This window comes from Paroedura picta, chromosome 1, assembly GCF_049243985.1.
Source record: "Paroedura picta isolate Pp20150507F chromosome 1, Ppicta_v3.0, whole genome shotgun sequence".
NCBI classification, from domain to species: domain Eukaryota; kingdom Metazoa; phylum Chordata; class Lepidosauria; order Squamata; family Gekkonidae; genus Paroedura; species Paroedura picta.
Window position 1 is genome coordinate 124,549,012 of NC_135369.1, and position 17,860 is coordinate 124,566,871.

Here is a 17,860-nt window from a genome sequence, read left to right on the forward strand (position 1 = left end):
CAACCAATGGACAATAAGCTGTCCACAGACTATGCATGAGCCAATAAGCATGTCATTGTGTCAGCTATTGTTAAATTCATGTTGCTGGCATCAGTCAGTACACAAAATGCCATATTATTTTCAACTGAGTAAACATGGTTTAAAAAAAAACTGTCTAACTTGTTTTTGTGATGTATATTTACTAAGTGTGGTTGAAGATCTGACAAGAGATGCTGCATTATTTAGCCATGTAAGTTAGGAAGTTTTCACAACAGAGTAGGTTCTTCCCAAGGCCTCTCAGGCTGGGCAAACAATGTTGTGAGGAGGAGACTGAAGGCCCTCCTCCATGTGCCCCAGGGATTGCAATCTGAACCTGGGCCACATGGATCCCCTGGGAAGCATATATCTCCCAATGCACATCCGATACAAAACCCTTGTGGCTGGCACAACAACTGTGTGTTATTGAATGGTATCACTTTAGTCAGTTAAGCAAACTAGAGCTAATTTGACACAATAAAACCAGAGTCCAGTTGCACCTTTAAGACCAACAATGATTAACTCAGGGCGTGAGCTTTTCAGTGCAAGCACTCTTCATCAGACTATGAACTCCCAATTAGCTGGGGATCCTTGTTGACATATGAATCCCAAGCCCCACAACTCTGCCTGTTTGCCTCTGGTGGTGAACAGTCATGGTCCGATCAGGAGGATTTTGATTTTATTGTGCTACTTCAGACCAACACGGCTACCCATTTGAATCTAGAGTTAATTTGGCTGTCTCAGGAAAATCACTTGAGGAAGAAAATCTCAACCTAATTTGAAATAAAGCTTCACGACAATTGTATGGATTATACTCTGATGATTTTGTTTCAATTTATGATATTTGGTCCATTTATAATAGCTAGGGATATTTTCCATTTTAAAACTATTCTTTACTTAATCTTATCAGTATTAAGCCACTCCACTTATTAATATTAAATATCAATTTACATTGTAATCTAATCACAATATGATGTGGCTACTTCCTATAAGATGTGTCCTGTCACCTTGTCATTACAAAGGCCTGAAGTCGCTGGGGTAAAGTAAGCACAAAAGCACACCTGTGTACACGATGAGTTGCTGAACACAGTCTCTTTAACAACTAACGCATGGAGAAAATAAACTGGCCTCCAAGATAAACTGGCCACACCTTAGCAATGAACAAGTTATTTTCATATTCATAAATATATAGGACTAGCAAGAAAGCCCATTGCAACCAGGAATGCAATGGGCGCTAGGACCCAGGGGACACCAGGAGGTGCTTTTTTTTTCTGCTGCGTGGAGCTGTGAAAGGCTCCTACAGGGTTTTTTTTTTTCTGCTGCTTGGAGCTGGGAAAGGCTCCTACAGGGTTTTGTTTTCTGCTGCTTGGATCTGCGAAAGGCTCCTACAGGGTTTTTTTTCCTGCTGCTTGGAGCTGTGAAAGGCTCCTGCAGGGTTTTTTTTTTCTGCTAGCTCTCGTGGGCGTGCCGGCTTGGAGCTCCTACAGGGGGTTTTTTTCCTGCTGCTTGGAGCTGGGAAAGGCTCCTTCAGGGTTTTGTTTTCTGCTGCTTGGATCTGCGAAAGGCTCCTACAGGGTTTTTTTTTCTGCTGCTTGGAGCTGTGAAAGGCTCCTGCAGGGTTTTTTTTTTCTGCTAGCTCTCGTGGGCGTGCCGGCTTGGAGCTCCTACAGGGGTTTTTTTTCCTGCTGCTTGGAGCTGGGAAAGGCTCCTTCAGGGTTTTGTTTTCTGCTGCTTGGATCTGCGAAAGGCTCCTACAGGGTTTTTTTTTCTGCTGCTTGGAGCTGTGAAAGGCTCCTGCAGGGTTTTTTTTTTCTGCTAGCTCTCGTGGGCGTGCCGGCTTGGAGCTCCTACAGGGGTTTTTTTTTCTGCTGCCTCTCGTCGCGCTAGCGGCGAAAGGCTCCTCCGGGGATGTTTCTTTTTTTTCTGCAGCTTCTCGGCGGCTGGAGTCTTGTGTTGTGTTTGCGGCGGGGGCTTCCTTGGGGCCGGCCTGACGCGGTGAGAGACGCTTCGCGCCTCTCACCACGTCAGGCCGGGAGCAACTGCGAGCCGCGCTGAGCGCGGCTCGCAGTTGCTGGGGCTGGGAATCGGAGGGACCAATCGGCAGGCGCTTCGCGCCTGCCGTTTGGTCCCTCCGGTTGTCTGTCATGAGGAAGGGTCCAATCCGGACCCTTCCTCATCCCGGACACATCCCGCCCCAGAACCCCTTACTGTTTTATTTAGTCCGTGGCGCCCGCGGCGCCACGGGCGGTGTACAGATTATCACTGAGTGATAGGCTCTATTCTGCTGCTGTTTTGTATTTTAAGCAGAAACAAGCGCATATTGACAGCAAGCCTCCCATACACCGTCCTTTCCCAGGCCTCACTATTCCAACTTCTGGTTTTGCAACCCAGCAGAGACAGAACTGCAACTCCCTTTTGGGTCATGTTTGAGACCTACAGATTTAGAGCAGTGCAGACTATACTCCTTTTTTTTCAGAACTCTAAAAATGAACCCTTCCGTTTTGTTGATTAATGAAACATATACGGTAGTTGCTTTCAGATAGCACAGTTAAATCCAATGTACAGCAGCACTTATAAGAGAAGCAAGCAACTACCTTTTACATTATACCACCACCAAATTTGTAAAGGCAATTCATTGCTAAGTGAGCTCATCTCCTGCACTGCTGTGACCTTTACCAGTCTCTCATTAAAATAAAATATTGATTTATGCTTAGCATATTCCCATGTGTTTCAAAGGCTTGTTTTTTCATAGGAAATTCAGATCTACATCCTGAACTTTCAAGCTTTGTAAAATTCATTGAAATAACTGTACTCTATCTGTATTGTACTGTCCAGACTTTCATAAAGTATAATTATTTTGCAAATAATATTTTAAAGATTTCAGGAGAAGGGCAGCAGCTATCACTATTTTGCCATAATGCATTGGTTTAACAGAAAAATCAAATACATCTTTGTCTTTTCTTAGACTATGCATTTGTGTATGGGAGATCTTTATTGATTTCAGTATTCATTCTTTTGAACAAATGGACAATACTGAAGAGTGATGTTTTGTACTCCTGAAGGATTTCTCTTCCATAGTTACCTGGAAGAGGAATTTAAATTAGGTTTCCATACCACATTTAAAGCTTTATACACCTATTCAAATATCATAATTCTCCATACATGGCAGCAAGGTCTACTCAGATGCAACAAAATCATTTTTCCATCATTGACAGTATTTCTGTTGACCTTTTAATGAATATCATTCCAATTTGTTCTCTTTCCAAGACAATTCTTGCACATGTTCAAAGAGGGAATGCAAACACATGTTCATTGCTGCGTTGCCTTCCTCCCTTGCTGTCAAAGTCAGACTACCGTCTCCACTCAAATGTATCAGAGTAATGAGCACAAAGCCACAGCAAACTTTGGAGTGTATACACCCCCTTTTCTATTCTCAGCTGAGGGCATCTCCAGTGGCTCTGGCACTGCCCATGCATCCTGCCTTGCTCTGTTGCCCGTCCAATGCATACTGACCAGGATGCTTTTGGATGCTTAGGGCTGATCCTGCGTTGAGCAGGGGGTTGGACTAGATGGCCTGTATGGACCCTTCCAACTCTATGAGTCTATGACCAGTCCATCAGTTCAGATCCTGTTCTTAGGCCCTACTTTCTGTGCTACAACCTGCAAAGGTAGTGCATAGAGACTGCACATTTTCCCCTGCTGGCATCTCACCTTAAGGCTTGCCTGATACCTGAATTCTCTGTCTTTTAGTTACCAGGCTGTAACAGTCCTCTTTAATGAATCATTTTGCAGAGGGGTTTTTTTTAGGTTGTTTTAGGTTGTTTTATGGATATTTTTTAGATTACTAAATTTTTGTTTTATGCAGGTTTTATATCACTGTTTGTGCTTAATGGCATTAATATATGTTTTCATTTTATGATTTTAAAGTATTGTTTTTACTGAAGAGCTATCTTGAGCTGTTAAGAGAAACAGTATATAAAATTCTCTATTTAAATAAAATAATTAAATCTGCAAACAGCACCTGCTTCAACTGGCACAAATCTTTCAGACTAGAATTACTAAAATTAGTTAAAGTCCAAAAGGCTTTGGGAACTCAGTCGTTGGAAGCCTGCTCCACCTGGGTTATCTACTCTAGCCTTGAGATAAGCTAGTGGCACACTGTTCCCAGTCTCAGTTGTCAAAAGTGAAGATGACAGAATCAACTCAGTTCCTGATCCCATGGTGTGTGCATCTGGAAATTCATGGTCTTCTGATGATTTCTTAAATTTTGCTTGTTCTAGAGATCTTTCTGAAATGGGCTGCGTTGTTTGTGTCCCCTTGCACTGATGTTTTGATTTTCCATTTCTGAGCGCTGGGCTTCTACTTATTTGTGAAACTAGTCAGGGCTTTTCCCCTTTGCTTTTAATCTACTGTATTTCTTCATGTATTTTTTACTTAAAATATTATATTCTGTGAGCTGCCAGTCACAAATACCTAATAAAAACCGGATTTTGCTTGTATAATCGAGCTTGCAACACAAGCTTCAGGTTTTTCTGAACATTTTCATTTCTTAAATCAGTTGCCTTTTGGGATTTGTAATGTAAATAAAAATTAAAACATAAGCTGGAGAGAATCATCAAAAATATTTCTCTTCCATCTTTGTCTGTCACAATAGGACTATTTCCATACCAGAGTCTTCATGCTGGGCTCCAGGCTGGTGTTTGAACCTGGCCAGGTTGCCCTGCCTCTTCTTGCTCCCACATGGGGGAACATTTGGCCTGGTGTACCTCATCCACTCTGGATTTGTGCTCCTGTGGGGGAGCCAGGGCAGCGAAGTTCCCAGTGCAGAAATGGTCTAGGAGCAATCCTAAGCAGTTCTACTGAAAATCCTATTCAGATCTATTCATTGGGGCTTATTCCCAGAAAATATTCTTAGCGTTGCTCTGTAAGTTCCCTGTTTTCCCCTATTTCCCCCTTCCATCCCAGCAGCAGTCCCTTATTTTTATTTTATGACAATTTCAAGGCAGAAGGTGAAGATGAGAGAGTTGCAGTTAAACCATAATTGGCAGAACATTTGAGCCTGGTCCACTGAATCCTGCCTAAGGCACTGAACTCCTCAAATCCAAGAACAGACAGTAAACCTCCTGCCAATATATGACTTGTATCCTGCACCACATTATCCCATGACATTATTTTTAAATATAACAATGCATATCATGATGAGTGAGAATGATAATCATTTATGTTTCCCCTCTTGACAAACGGCAATTTATGTTTTGCTTCTGATTTATGCATTTTGGGTTGATTGTAGAAGTAAAGTTTGATTAGGCTGTAAACAAAATAATTTGTCACCTCTTTTAGCCACAGTCAGACAGAGCAAAGCAACTACAAGGTCAAGTGTAATATACTGTCTGACAGCTTTACCATCATTGCCTTTCAAAAACCTAGTGATACCTACATCTAAGTTCCATAACTTTGATATATTTAATTCTCTTTCCAGGAAAAAAAGTAGTGATTATACAGATGCCTTATATTCAAACCGCTGAATTTTTAAAATTCTGGAAATGTATTCAAGGCTTATTTCAATTCAGATTTAGATAATAAAAGACAAGAGCCAATTTTTCTCTTTGAGTGTGACATGTGTCTATTGTAGCCTTGCAGTGAGTTTGGCCAGCTTGACGAGGGACCTGACAAAAGAATGGATGGTTCCATACTGGCTGTTTAGTCAAAAATTGCCATTATTTATTAATGATGTTTTGTTCACTGTCTAGCTAGCATGGCTGGCAACCCACTGCATTCTGTGAATTTAGTTTTATTTTTCCATTTTTCAGACTAGATATGTGATTTAAATATATATATAGAACCTTTAAGACCAACAAAGCTTGCTTGCACTCGAAAGCCTTGAATAAATCTTTGTTGGTCTTAAAGGTGCCACTGGACTCTGATTTCATTAAAATATATAGTTACAGCAACATGCTGTCCTTTGCAGCCTGTCATCATGTTACTGGTGCCTCCCAGTGATACAGTCACAGAAGTTTCCCTCCTTGTCCTTCCAGTTTAACAATTACTTCTTGTTTCACTTATATAATTCAGGAACATATTATAAATGACAAACTTTTGTTAGGGAACTATACTATTTTAAGTACTATTTTTCACTTCATAGACAACCGAAATGATCAACTCATTTTTTAAATGATCATTACTGTGTAAACAAAAATAATATCAAGAAAAAGAATTTACTTTGGTTGTCTCAAAGCATAAAATATCAACAAGACATAAGTAATTTTATCAAGTCAAAAACAAAGGAACAAAAGTGAAATGTTTGTTGAACTGACTTATATAGCTCTATAGCAGGGGTAGTCAAACTGCGGCCCTCCAGATGTCCATGAACTACAATTCCCAGGAGCCCCCTGCCAATGCTGGCAGGGGACTCCTGGGAATTGTAGTTCATGGACATCTGGAGGGCCGCAGTTTGACTATCCCTGCTCTATAGCATGCCCAGCCAATATCTCCCAGCCTGACTCCCAGAGCTGTGGGAAATGGCAACAAGGGATCATCAAGAGGAGCCACAAGCAGTGGCACAGATTGATGACATAGTGGGGACCATGGTAGAAGTGGCTGCAAATTCAAGCCTGCCTAGGCCCCTGCAAAATCCACTGGAAACTGTCCAGTGCAAAAGCAGCTGCTTCAGGTGGCAGGAATGCTTCTGAAGGTGGTAAGAAGGGGAAGTGGCTGGGTAGGTGGTGCAAGCCTCCAATCCTTGGCAAATGGCAGGGACACTTCATTGGAAGGAGCCCTGGCAGCACCTGGGGAGAGAACTGGGGGCCTGACTCAACAGCGGTTGGACTCACTGGAGCCCACCTGCTTCAAGTCATGCCTCCAAGGCAGTTGAAGGAGGGAAGAGAAGGAGGTCAATTGAAAGGGTACAGAGGAGAGTGACGAGGATGATCTGGGGCCAAGGGACCAAGCCCTATGAATATAGGTTGAGGGTCTTGGGAATGTTCAGCCTGGAGAAAAGGAGGTTGAGAGGGGACTTGATAGCCCTCCTTAAGTATTTGAAAGGTTGTCACTTGGAGGAGGGCAGGATGCTGTTCCCATTGGCTGCAGAGGAGAAGACACGCAGTAATGGGTTTAAACTACAAGTACAACGATATAGGCTAGATATCAGGACAAAAATTTTCACAGTCAGAGTAGTTCAGCAGTGGAATACGCTGCCTAAGGAGGTGGTGAGCTCCCCCTCACTGGCAGTCTTCAAGCAAAGGTTGGATACACACTTTTCTTGGATGCTTTAGGATGCTTAGGGCTAATCCTGCGTTGAGCAGGGGGTTGGACTAGATGGCCTATGTGACCCCTCCCAACTCTATGTTTCTATGATTCTATGATTCTACAGCTTCCCTATGCCTATGTGGGCCAGAAGCAGGAATCTTTGAAAATAGGTGGGTGGACATTGCAAGAGAAAAGCTGCATTGGTTCTGGCACTTGTCAGGAAGTCAGCTTCCACCACTGGGGCCAGGAATTAGGAGAGTCCAGGGATGCTCCCCCACAAAAGGAACCCATTAAAAGGCAGATCAGGATGTTGCTGAGGAAGAAGAGCCAGGTCACTCCCTAGGCTAGAGAGGAAAGGGTAGTAGCAGTCAGATGAGAGGGAGCTATCCTATCCTACTGGCAACTGAGGCTCTTCAAATGCCTTGCTGAGAGAAAAGAAAAAAAGGATACTGGAGGGTGCCACAGCCCACACTCTGTCCATGTACCAAAAGAGTTAGACGCAGTCCTAAGCTAGGCTTGTCAGATCCATCCGCACTGCTGGTAGGGGATGTGGGCACTTTTCAGGTGCTCCCTAATTGATGTCAGCTTGTTGGAAACATGGGGGGGGGGTGACATTGACTTTCAGTCAAAACTCTATTATAGAATTTTCTTCAAACCATAGAGTTTTGCCCCAAAACGAGAGCGTCACCCCCCTGAATGAACCCAGTGTGCCAACATCACTTCTGGGTGATGTCAGCACATTGCAACATTCTTCCAAGTTTGGGTGAGTTTGGAGGGGAGTTTGGGTGAGTGAGATACATCCAAAAACAGGGAACCCCTGCCCAGACCAGTAGACCTGGCAACCCTATTTTAAGCACATCTATTAATAATTCTTCTTAGGTTCATTCAATGAGACTTACTGTCAAGAAAATATGCTTAGGATTGCATTGCTATACAACTGAAAGTTAAACTCTTCTAATAGTGCAATTCTAAACAAAGTTAGCTGCTTTTAAATTTATTGGGTTTAATGGTTTATATAAATTATATATTCTGATTTAGGATTGTACTGTGAATCCCACTGTTTTTACATAAAATAGTTCAAAAATGGTGTTGCGTAGATGCTTGTGTATATATGTAAATGTGGATCAAGTTTGAATTGATCTCATAGTGTTTGGAAACAAAATATTTATAATTTGTATCTTTTAATTTTTGAAGCACAAATTAATATGCCTTATTTGCTTTTTTCAGGTTTGGTTAAGTGCTTATCCCCGCAATTCTTAGTCAGGGTAGGGAACAAAAATCTTTCTAGTACAATCCATTAGGAAATCCAAGACTTAAATGAAATGACCACAAAGACCTATCAGTTAGCAGAAATGCAGCAGCTGTACATATTTATTGTAACAGTACCCTATATTGTTGCAGAGATGTGCAGTTTAAAACATGCACAAGGCAGGTGAAACGTGACCATATTACTCCTCTGTTTGAAAAATGAGGAGGTGTAGAGTGGCAAAACCTCAAATACATAAATAAACATTAGACTAATGGACAAGACAGGTACACAGCCAGTCTGGTAGTAACTGTTTAAAGGTCACTAGTTAAACTTGAATATTTTGCAGCATTGCCACTTTTATCTCACACTGTGTAATCCTGTCCTAGTAGCCAGACAAAATATACAACAGAACCATAAAGGATTTCTGAACCCTACTGCATCTACTTGTGCTTAGCAGCACAAGCTAAAATTGCACTATCATTCTTGTTCACACATTGACTGAAGATAATAAACATCATTCTGCATTTAGCTATAACCATGAATCTAATTGCTCAGGGACAATGATATCTTCTAACCTGGTGGGAAATCAAACAGATCTTAGCTGAAATCTTGACCCTAGATGTTCCCAAATTGTCCTGAAAAAATACAATGATTGGGCTTCAATGGCCCCATTTGAAGCTGGTTCAACAACACATCTAGGGTGATACTCTTACATCGAGTGCACTTTACTCAAGTTAAATTGGTATTGGCACATGTTGAATCTCAGGACTAATAGGCTTAACTTGCCCCTTCAAATGCAATTTCTGATGCCTCGATACAGTATGTTACCATACTGACTCCTGTGAAAATATGTCCTGGGAATCATGAAATGTAGAACTGCATGGCAGCATTTTTTTTTAAAGGAAACTATCATTTAGTCTTCATCTTAGAAATGTCGGGTATGAAGTTTCCTTGTTTGCATTATTCTATTGATAGTAATATTATTATTATTTATTACTAGATTTATTACTTGCCATCTCGTGGCAGGTTACATAGTAAAAAAAAACCATAAAATACATACTATTACAAACCCCATTAAAATATCAACAAAAGAATCATTATGAAAATATTTCTCTAAGGAATAAACATATTATGTGAATGAACTCTGATTGCCATAGCAGCTCCGTAACAATATCTTGATTTCCCAGATTTGCCCTTAGTACTACTTCACACACAGCAAACCAACCTGGATTTATCACCAAATCCACTCAAGCTGCTACCTACTCTGAATCTCTGACAATGTACTTATATAATGCCTAAAGAGCCTTAAGTAGCCACTTAAAATATATGAATTGGCAGTTTGACCAAGGTTCATTTGATTACTGAAAGCTATTTTCCTCATGCTGAGAGCAAAGTTACGCACATGTATTAAAATCCTGATGGCTGCTGATTCTAAAGAAAACCAGTATTGGGAATGGTGGTTTTTAGCAGATTAGCACCTCTTGTTGGTCACCCATCTGCCATGTAAACTCTGAAATGTGTTAATCAGCCCTAATGAGATTTATATTCATAATTCTCTGTTCAATTAGTTCTTTTTAAGACTATTCACAGTTTAGTAATAATTTTCTCAGAAGTATAGGTACAGTTAAGAGTATTTGTGGCTCTTATTTCATATGTCATAGACTATGTCATAGACTAATCTATGTTAGTATTCATTTTTGCTTCACAGAATACCATTGGTACAAGTTGTAGAAATAGGCAAAAGGTTTGATAATTTAATAAAACATTTCTGAGAAGTGGGGGAGAAGGGGAGTGGCTACTAGAATTAAAGTTCCATGTATGTTTAGTCTGTGGCTCTGTCACATTTAAATGCTGTGCATCCCTCAAGGAGCTCAGGGAAGTGTATATAGATCTCCTTTTTAACCTCACAACCAAACCTGTGAGTCAGGTTAAGCTAAAACCTGGTGACTGATTCCAAGATCAACAATGTTAGAATGGGGATTAGAATCCAGTCCAATTACCCTAACCACTTCACCACACTGGCTGTTTCTTCAACTAGTTATCCTACACCCTGTTCTCTTACCTTGTTTCTCTTGAAGTATGCTCTTCTGCAAGCTGCAAAGCATTTCTCGCTACAGAAGCATTTCACTTCACTCCCCATACTTAGGGAATAGCGCTTGATTCCCACTTTCTGGCACCAGGCACACATTATTTGTACATTTGACACATCGTCTTCTGCAACAAAAAGACAAGAACAGTGTTTATACCAGAACGAGTATCCTGTCAAACATCCATATGCTCCATCTCAAACATCTATTTCAGTTATCTTCCTTTCTTATATCTCCTCTGTCAGCAATAGATGTTTGAATGGTTGTGTTTATCTGCATGTTTCTAAAGCAGCTGGTGACAGGCTGCCTCATTTCTAAACTGTCTGAAAATGATTACTGGTTTTATAAACGATCTGATACACTTCAAGTTCTCAGGGCTGTTGTCATCTAAAAAAAAACACTGAATGTTATTTTATTAAATCAGTAACTTACACCGAAGAATATTATAACATTCCCATTACTTACCACTCACCACTCAGGAGAGTCTCCATTATTGATGATGAAAATCACAATGGTTTTATAAGCTTTGGTCATGATAGAAAAGAATCACATAAATAGGACGGAAGTGATGTGTCAGAGGATAATGTGAAAATTCTCCTAATTTGAATGTGCTTGCAGAAATTAAAATTTTGTATATTCTTTACCTGGATTTTCCCAACTATTGTAGCTGTTCATGCTTTTAAGATCAGAAATTTTAGAGGATAAGAAAACACAGAAGTATATGATTTGCCTGAAATTGATCATAAGAACTCAAGAGGTATATGATTTTCCTTAACTTGTTCATCACAGCTTACATTTTTAAAGAAGAGTCCCTCAAATTAACATTCAAAATAATGATTGAAAATAGTACATTCATTGTTTTGTGACTGCTGTATAAGAGTATAAAATGCATGGTTACATACTGGTCATTGTTTAATATAGACTCAGACTCAAAAAACCCTTATTGGCATACACAAACACAATCCAAAGAAACAAAATAAATTAAACAATACTACATTTAATATAACTAATATACCGTATTTGCCGGCGTATAAGACGGCTTTTTCCCTCTCAAAAAAATGCCTCCAATTGGGGGGGCCGTCTTATACGCCGGGTGCACTTCAGTCTGGATGCGGTGGCGGGCGGCGGGCGGCGGCGGCTCCACCCCCCGACACTGAGCTCACGGCAGTGGCGGGCGGCGGCAGCTCTCCCCCACTGGGCTCACAGTGGCGGCGAGCGGCGAGCGGTGGGCGGCGAGCGTCGGCGAGCAGCTCCCCCCCACTGGGCTCACGGCAGGCTGCGGGCGGTGGGCGGTGGGCGGCGGGCAGCGCCAGCTCCCCCTCACTGGGCTCACAGCGGCGGCGAGCGGCGGCAGCTCCCCTCCCCACTGGGCTCACGGCGGCGGCAAACTCCATATTTTGAGTGAAAATGTTGGGGGGTCGTCTTATACGCCCAGTCGCCTTATACGCCGGCAAATACGGTAATAAAAAATGCAAGCAACTGAATTTGGCATCCACACCTATGCTATTCTAGGGATTTTCAAAACAATGTAATAATTATTAATTCTTTGAAGACTGTGTTACCTTGACAGTATAATTCTAGTATTTGACTTCTGTTTTCTAGTGGTATTTTTAAAAAGAAAAAGAAAGAAAATGGTACAATAACAAGATGACCCCTCTGCAGTAATATTACCTGATTTTTTGGGTTTACTTCATTTAATTTTGCTACATCCCATGGAAGCTGTGATTTCTGAGCTGGAATGCTCAGGTAACTATATTATTTTCATATAACCCCCTTTAGAAAGGGAGAGTCAGAAAGCAATATAGCCATTTCGATTGCTTCTGCCTTGGTCCATTAGGAGCAGGTGATATGCTTCCCCACTGTCACTGCCCTGGTCATAGTAATAGAAATTATTTTAATTACTATTACAAGTGGAGACCTCATTTACTTACCATTCTTTTCATACAAATAAAACTGGCCATTTTTAAGCTGCTTTTGTTTGCTGTTTTAGTACCTTGTTGCTCATGGATCTTTTCTGTCATTTCAGACAGATCCAATTTAGTCACCAGCTGCTAGTGGAATTTATTTACCTGTTCATACATCCCCACTTGTGTTGGGTTAGCAAAGTGTAGTTGAGCCACTTTTGAGGGAAATTACTTTCTTCCATTTTCTACCCCTTTGTTGTGCTTCTGCATGGCTGTGGTGTGCTGTTTAAAATATCCATTGAACTTCCTAGAATACTGCTTTCCTCACCACCACATAATCTTCCACTGATTTTTTTAAAAAGTGTTCTAAGTTGAACATCATAGCATTAAACCAATACAGCACTTCAGTGTTGCCACTTGCTGGTGCCACTAGACCACTGAAGCGCTATACCGGCTTTGAGCTATACCTAGAATGTTCAAAAAAAGTAAGTGGACAATTGAGAAGTGGTGGGAAAGAAGTCCAATGAAAGACAGACAGACAGACAGACAGAGAGACAGACAGATGAGGGATGGATAGAGGGATGGACAGATGGACAAATCAATAAATAGCATGGGGGCGGGAAGAATGGCACTGTTTGAAATTATCATTGTACTTCAGAGTCAGCTCATGAATGGAAGGAAATTTGCTGTATGAAACCCTAGTCCCCATATTGTTTTAGCTGAAATCAGGCAAACAACAAATAACATTTGATTTAGAATGGTAATGTGAAAATCTTCACGGTCTAAACAGCCAGTTTCTATTTTTTATATTGTTGCATCACTATTATAATGGCTTTGGAGGATCCCTCCAGACAACAAAGGATAACAAACAATAGAAACAGGGAAGAACAAGAGAGACAAGGGTGGTGACTTAAATGTAATGAAATGCAGGTACATGAACATTTGCTGCACCATGGAGATGAGGACTAAGTGGTGAGGACAATGGCTTCACTAAAAAGGAGGATCTGAAGGAGGATTTCAAAGAAGTGACAGTAGAGGTTGTTCTAAATTGGTGCTTTTGGACGCAATTTCAAGTATACAGGCGAACAGGCAGACTATTTTGAAACAGAAGAAAAACTCTGGCAATTAAGGGTGGCAGAATTAGAATACTTGCAAGAATGGCATGCAGAGATTAAAATTTATTTAGGCCATACTTCTCGAAATACCTACAGTTAAATTTTAAAAAACACATGTAGTCTTGTTGGTCCATAAGTAAAATTCCAGAAAAGGTTAGTTTTTTAAAATTATCTATTAAATCCCAAAATTGAAAACTAGTGTTTCAATTAAACCAAGTAAAACATGATCAAATTCCCTACCCCAGTAATCAGGTGTCTCTCATAGAAAAGTACACTGTCACTTTACATCTTTATGGACTATGTATTTATATTTGAACTCAATATTATACATTATGCAGAAGAGGTCTGAAGGTAAAACCCAACAACGAATAATAATCCAACACAATCACAACATCCTTGAAACTAGTGTCATGTCAGTCAGTCATGAATTTTATGGCTTATAGCCTTAGGCCATTGCAAACCATTACAAACTCTGAAACTAGTGAGAACTGTAGAGCAAGTTGCAGGAATTTTATTAGGCTAGGAATGAAGTGGGGTTTCATTGTTACCAAGGTCTTTTAAATTATGTATTGTAAGCCATGTTGACCAGTTTCACGCAAGTTATCTGCCCTGAGTTCAATGCTGTTTGGAAGAGGGTTCCTGATTTCTCACATGATCATAATAGGTGCATCTCCCAGGGCTTTCCTGGCTTTTCTTAAAACTTTTTCAAACATACATTAGTGAAAAAGTAAAGACAGGATGGCTATCATATGAGCAGATAAGTTTGGATTTAGAGCACACATAGCAGCAATTTTTCCTGTCCCTGCTGTGGCCATTTCTTTTCTCTGCCACTGTTTGGCTTCCTTACAAAACAAATAAATCTAGTGAGAGTCTGACTATCACAGTGTATGTGGAACACATACCTGTTGTGGGACTCCAAGGTCCTGGCCCCCTCCCTCTCTGACACACTCCTTCCAACTCCCCTCTTGCCTTTCCCACCTACCTCTCCTCCCTGGTCCTACCCCCTCAATCCCTCCCTCCTCCCTCACACCTTTCCCCCCATTCCACCCTTGCCTCTCCCACCCATCTCTCCTGGTCCATCCCCCATCCTGCTCAGACACACAGACATACACTCTTCCCCCTCCCCCTCCTTACCTGTCACAGCAGGAGCTCTGTATCCACCGGTGGCATGCCAGAGCTCCAAGGCTCAAAGTTGGGCCTTGGAATGCTGCTGGAAGCAGCCACACATCTTCCTGCTTCCCAGGCCTGCCGTTCTCTGCAGAGGGTGGGGCTAGGCTGAGAAGCATGGGGATATTGCCAGCAGTGCTCCAAGGCCCAGCCCTGAGCCTGAGAGCACTGCTGGCAACAGCCATGCATCTCCCTGCTTCACAGGCCTGCCCCACTCTGTGGAGGGCGGGGTCAGGCTGGCAAGCAGGCCATCAGCAGCACTCTGAGGCCCAAGGCTGCTACTGGTAGCTGAGGATCTCTCTGTTTCCTAGGCCTGCCTCACTCTATGGATGGTAGAACCAACCTGGGAAGCAGAGCACTGCTGCCAGCAGAACTCCAAGGCCCAGCCCTGGGACTCAGAGCTCTGCTGGCAGTGGCAGAGCTCTGCTGGCATTTACTAGCACACTCCCTATGGCAGGACAACGGACATCACATCCATTATCATCTCCATTTGAGGGAACATGCTAGTAGATATGTTCCACATCAAAAACAGCAACTGAATATTATTATCATATTGATATTATAGCAACATGTATTTCAGGTTAAAAAAAAACCTGGGAATTCTCAGAATCTATTATATATGTTTTTTTTTAAATGGGAAAAGGTCTAGTGGTCTAGGGAGGAATGATAACTGCTGCTAGTGGGCTGGGGAAGTTAAACTATGGGGAAAGCTTTTGTTTGGAAGCCTTAATGCTGCTTACCTGTACCAACAGCCAACTGGCAATTGAGAAATGACACAAGCCAATCCCCATGTAGAAACCTCCTTCACCCACGTGGAAAAGCAGGGTATGCACAATATAATATCCAAGTTAAATAAACACTAGGTAGAGATTATTGTTGGAGAAATGTTTATTTAATTTTAAGCCACACTGGCTGAAAAGTCAGGTATTAGATATATTGATATTAAATAAATACACAAATAATGCTCATTTTAACTATAATATTATTTCAGAATATATCCAGAATCTTTTGGAGCTAGCAAAACTACATGCAAAAACATATGAGCATTCTAGGACAATAGCAGCTTCCTTTTCCATGTATGGCTATATAAGTGGCTATATATGCTATGTCTACCCACTAAACTGTGGTATGTGGCTCTGACCTCTCCAGTTATTAGTACTGAAGTACCATTGTTTTTATTTCAACGTGACTCAGGCATGCCAATCTTTGTTTGGATTATACCATGATACCCTATCAGCAAAGCACTTCAGAAGGAACAGAAAAGCTGCAGGATTCTCAGAATTCTGGGCAGAGATTTAATGATTCTGCAGCAAAATTATTATGGAAAGAAAATTAATTTTCACAAAATTCAGCTTCATGCAAACATTCTGTAGAAGCCTCTCCTCAGTATTTTACATCCTGAATCAGGACTCTGAGCTAAGCGGCTTTTCTGTTCTAATTTTTTCTTCCAATAACAAATGTATTAGAACATTTTCAAGATGTTGTCAAGACTGACTGTAAAAAATGAATGATAAAAAAACCCAGAAAAATGTAGGTACATAAAACAAATTCACATGGCTGTTAAAGATGTAGAGCCTGATTAAATCTAAAAGCTCATTGTTACCATCCTGTAACTTTTAATGGTAAGTATAAATCATAACACAGTTTTGCAGTGTAAAAAAATATTAAACTGGCAATATTTATTCTGTTAACATGAATCAAATGTGTCATATAGTTTTGAGTTATGATAGCTGGAGAGAGGAGCCAATGCCTCTAGTACAAATTAGTTTGCCAATAATTTTGTAAAATTATGACAACACCGCTACAAAATAAATCCTTTTATGGGGGGATGGAATGGTTTTATGAGACATTCTCTGAACCTTGAATTGTCCACAATGCAGACAGCAAACTGGTTGAGTAATTAGTCTTCTGGGCATCTTTATAGCAGTCAGGCAATATGTATCAAGGTAGTAAAATTGTGACAAACTGAATTTGACAACAGAAGCTTGAGTTGAAAATGCTGTGAGGAGTTTTTCCCATTACTTTTTAAATTGCTTTACCCAAATGGTTTACAATACAATCCTAAAAAGAGTTACATCTTTCAGTCTGGTGACTGCATCCTTAGAAAGGTGCAACTCTGCCAATTACTTATTTCACATGTAATGTCATGTGCCATACCATAGAAGGGCACATAAAGGCAACCCTATGCCATGGACCCTCCAAGTTAAGGAAAAAAACAGATGCACAAGATGCCTCTGAAAAAACAGTCAGCAGACCTGACCCTAAACGATAGCTAGTGGCAGAAGCACTGCAGGAAGAGGCACTGCACTGAGGGGCCCAAGACATAGATCCACGGTCAGGAACCAGAACACTGGCCCCTCAGCCTTCCTGCCCTGGGCTGGCAACAGAAAGCCAGTTCACAGTGATAGATTCAAGTGGGTAGCCATGTTGGTCTGAACGAGCACAAAAAAATCAGAGTCCAATAGCACTTTTAAGACCAACAAAGATTTATTCAAGGTGTGAGCTTTCAAGCGCCTGCACTCTTCCTCAGACTAATGAACTACCATCATAACAGTGGAAATATAAGGCAAAAGCTAATTATGGTCAATTAGTAATCTGTGTCACAACATCCAAATTCAGCCATTGCAAAGGAACTTCAAGAACAGACTAGAAAGGTAGATTGCAGAAATGCAAGTTATTACAAACACTCAAAACAATGGCATACCCTGGACTCAACAAAGACAGAGGTTTTTTTACCTCACTATGCATGCTAACCTCATTCAACTCTTATATCCACATTCCTCACAATCCATTCTTCTTTTTAATTTATTTTATTTGGAACAATGTATCTGTAATGTGATGTTAGTAATATGTAATATAATTTTGAATTTAACTATCTGGTCTCAGGACAAGATAGTTGCCAGCACAGCCTTTCTCTTGCAAGAATGTTGCAACAGTAAAATATGCATTTTTTTCAGGTAAAAGAAAAATAGAGTCATGTAAAATCACTCACAAAAGTTTAAGTGCAGACAAAAAGATCCAAATCACAATTTATTAATTTCCCTTTTTCATAATTTACAACAGTAATATATAATAATT

At 40.8% G+C, this 17,860-nt stretch overlaps 1 protein-coding gene across 4 annotated transcripts in view; it reads right to left on the reverse strand.

Moving 5' to 3' along the window:
- Nucleotides 1–17,860, reverse strand: part of SOBP (sine oculis binding protein homolog) — a 191,462-nt gene that overhangs the window by 135,571 nt on the left and 38,031 nt on the right. For all 4 annotated transcript variants that reach the window (XM_077302766.1, XM_077302756.1, XM_077302746.1 and 1 more), the window contains one exon: nucleotides 10,572–10,723. In XM_077302766.1, the coding sequence (XP_077158881.1) occupies nucleotides 10,572–10,723 (152 nt within the window). The remainder of the gene's footprint in view (nucleotides 1–10,571; nucleotides 10,724–17,860) is intronic.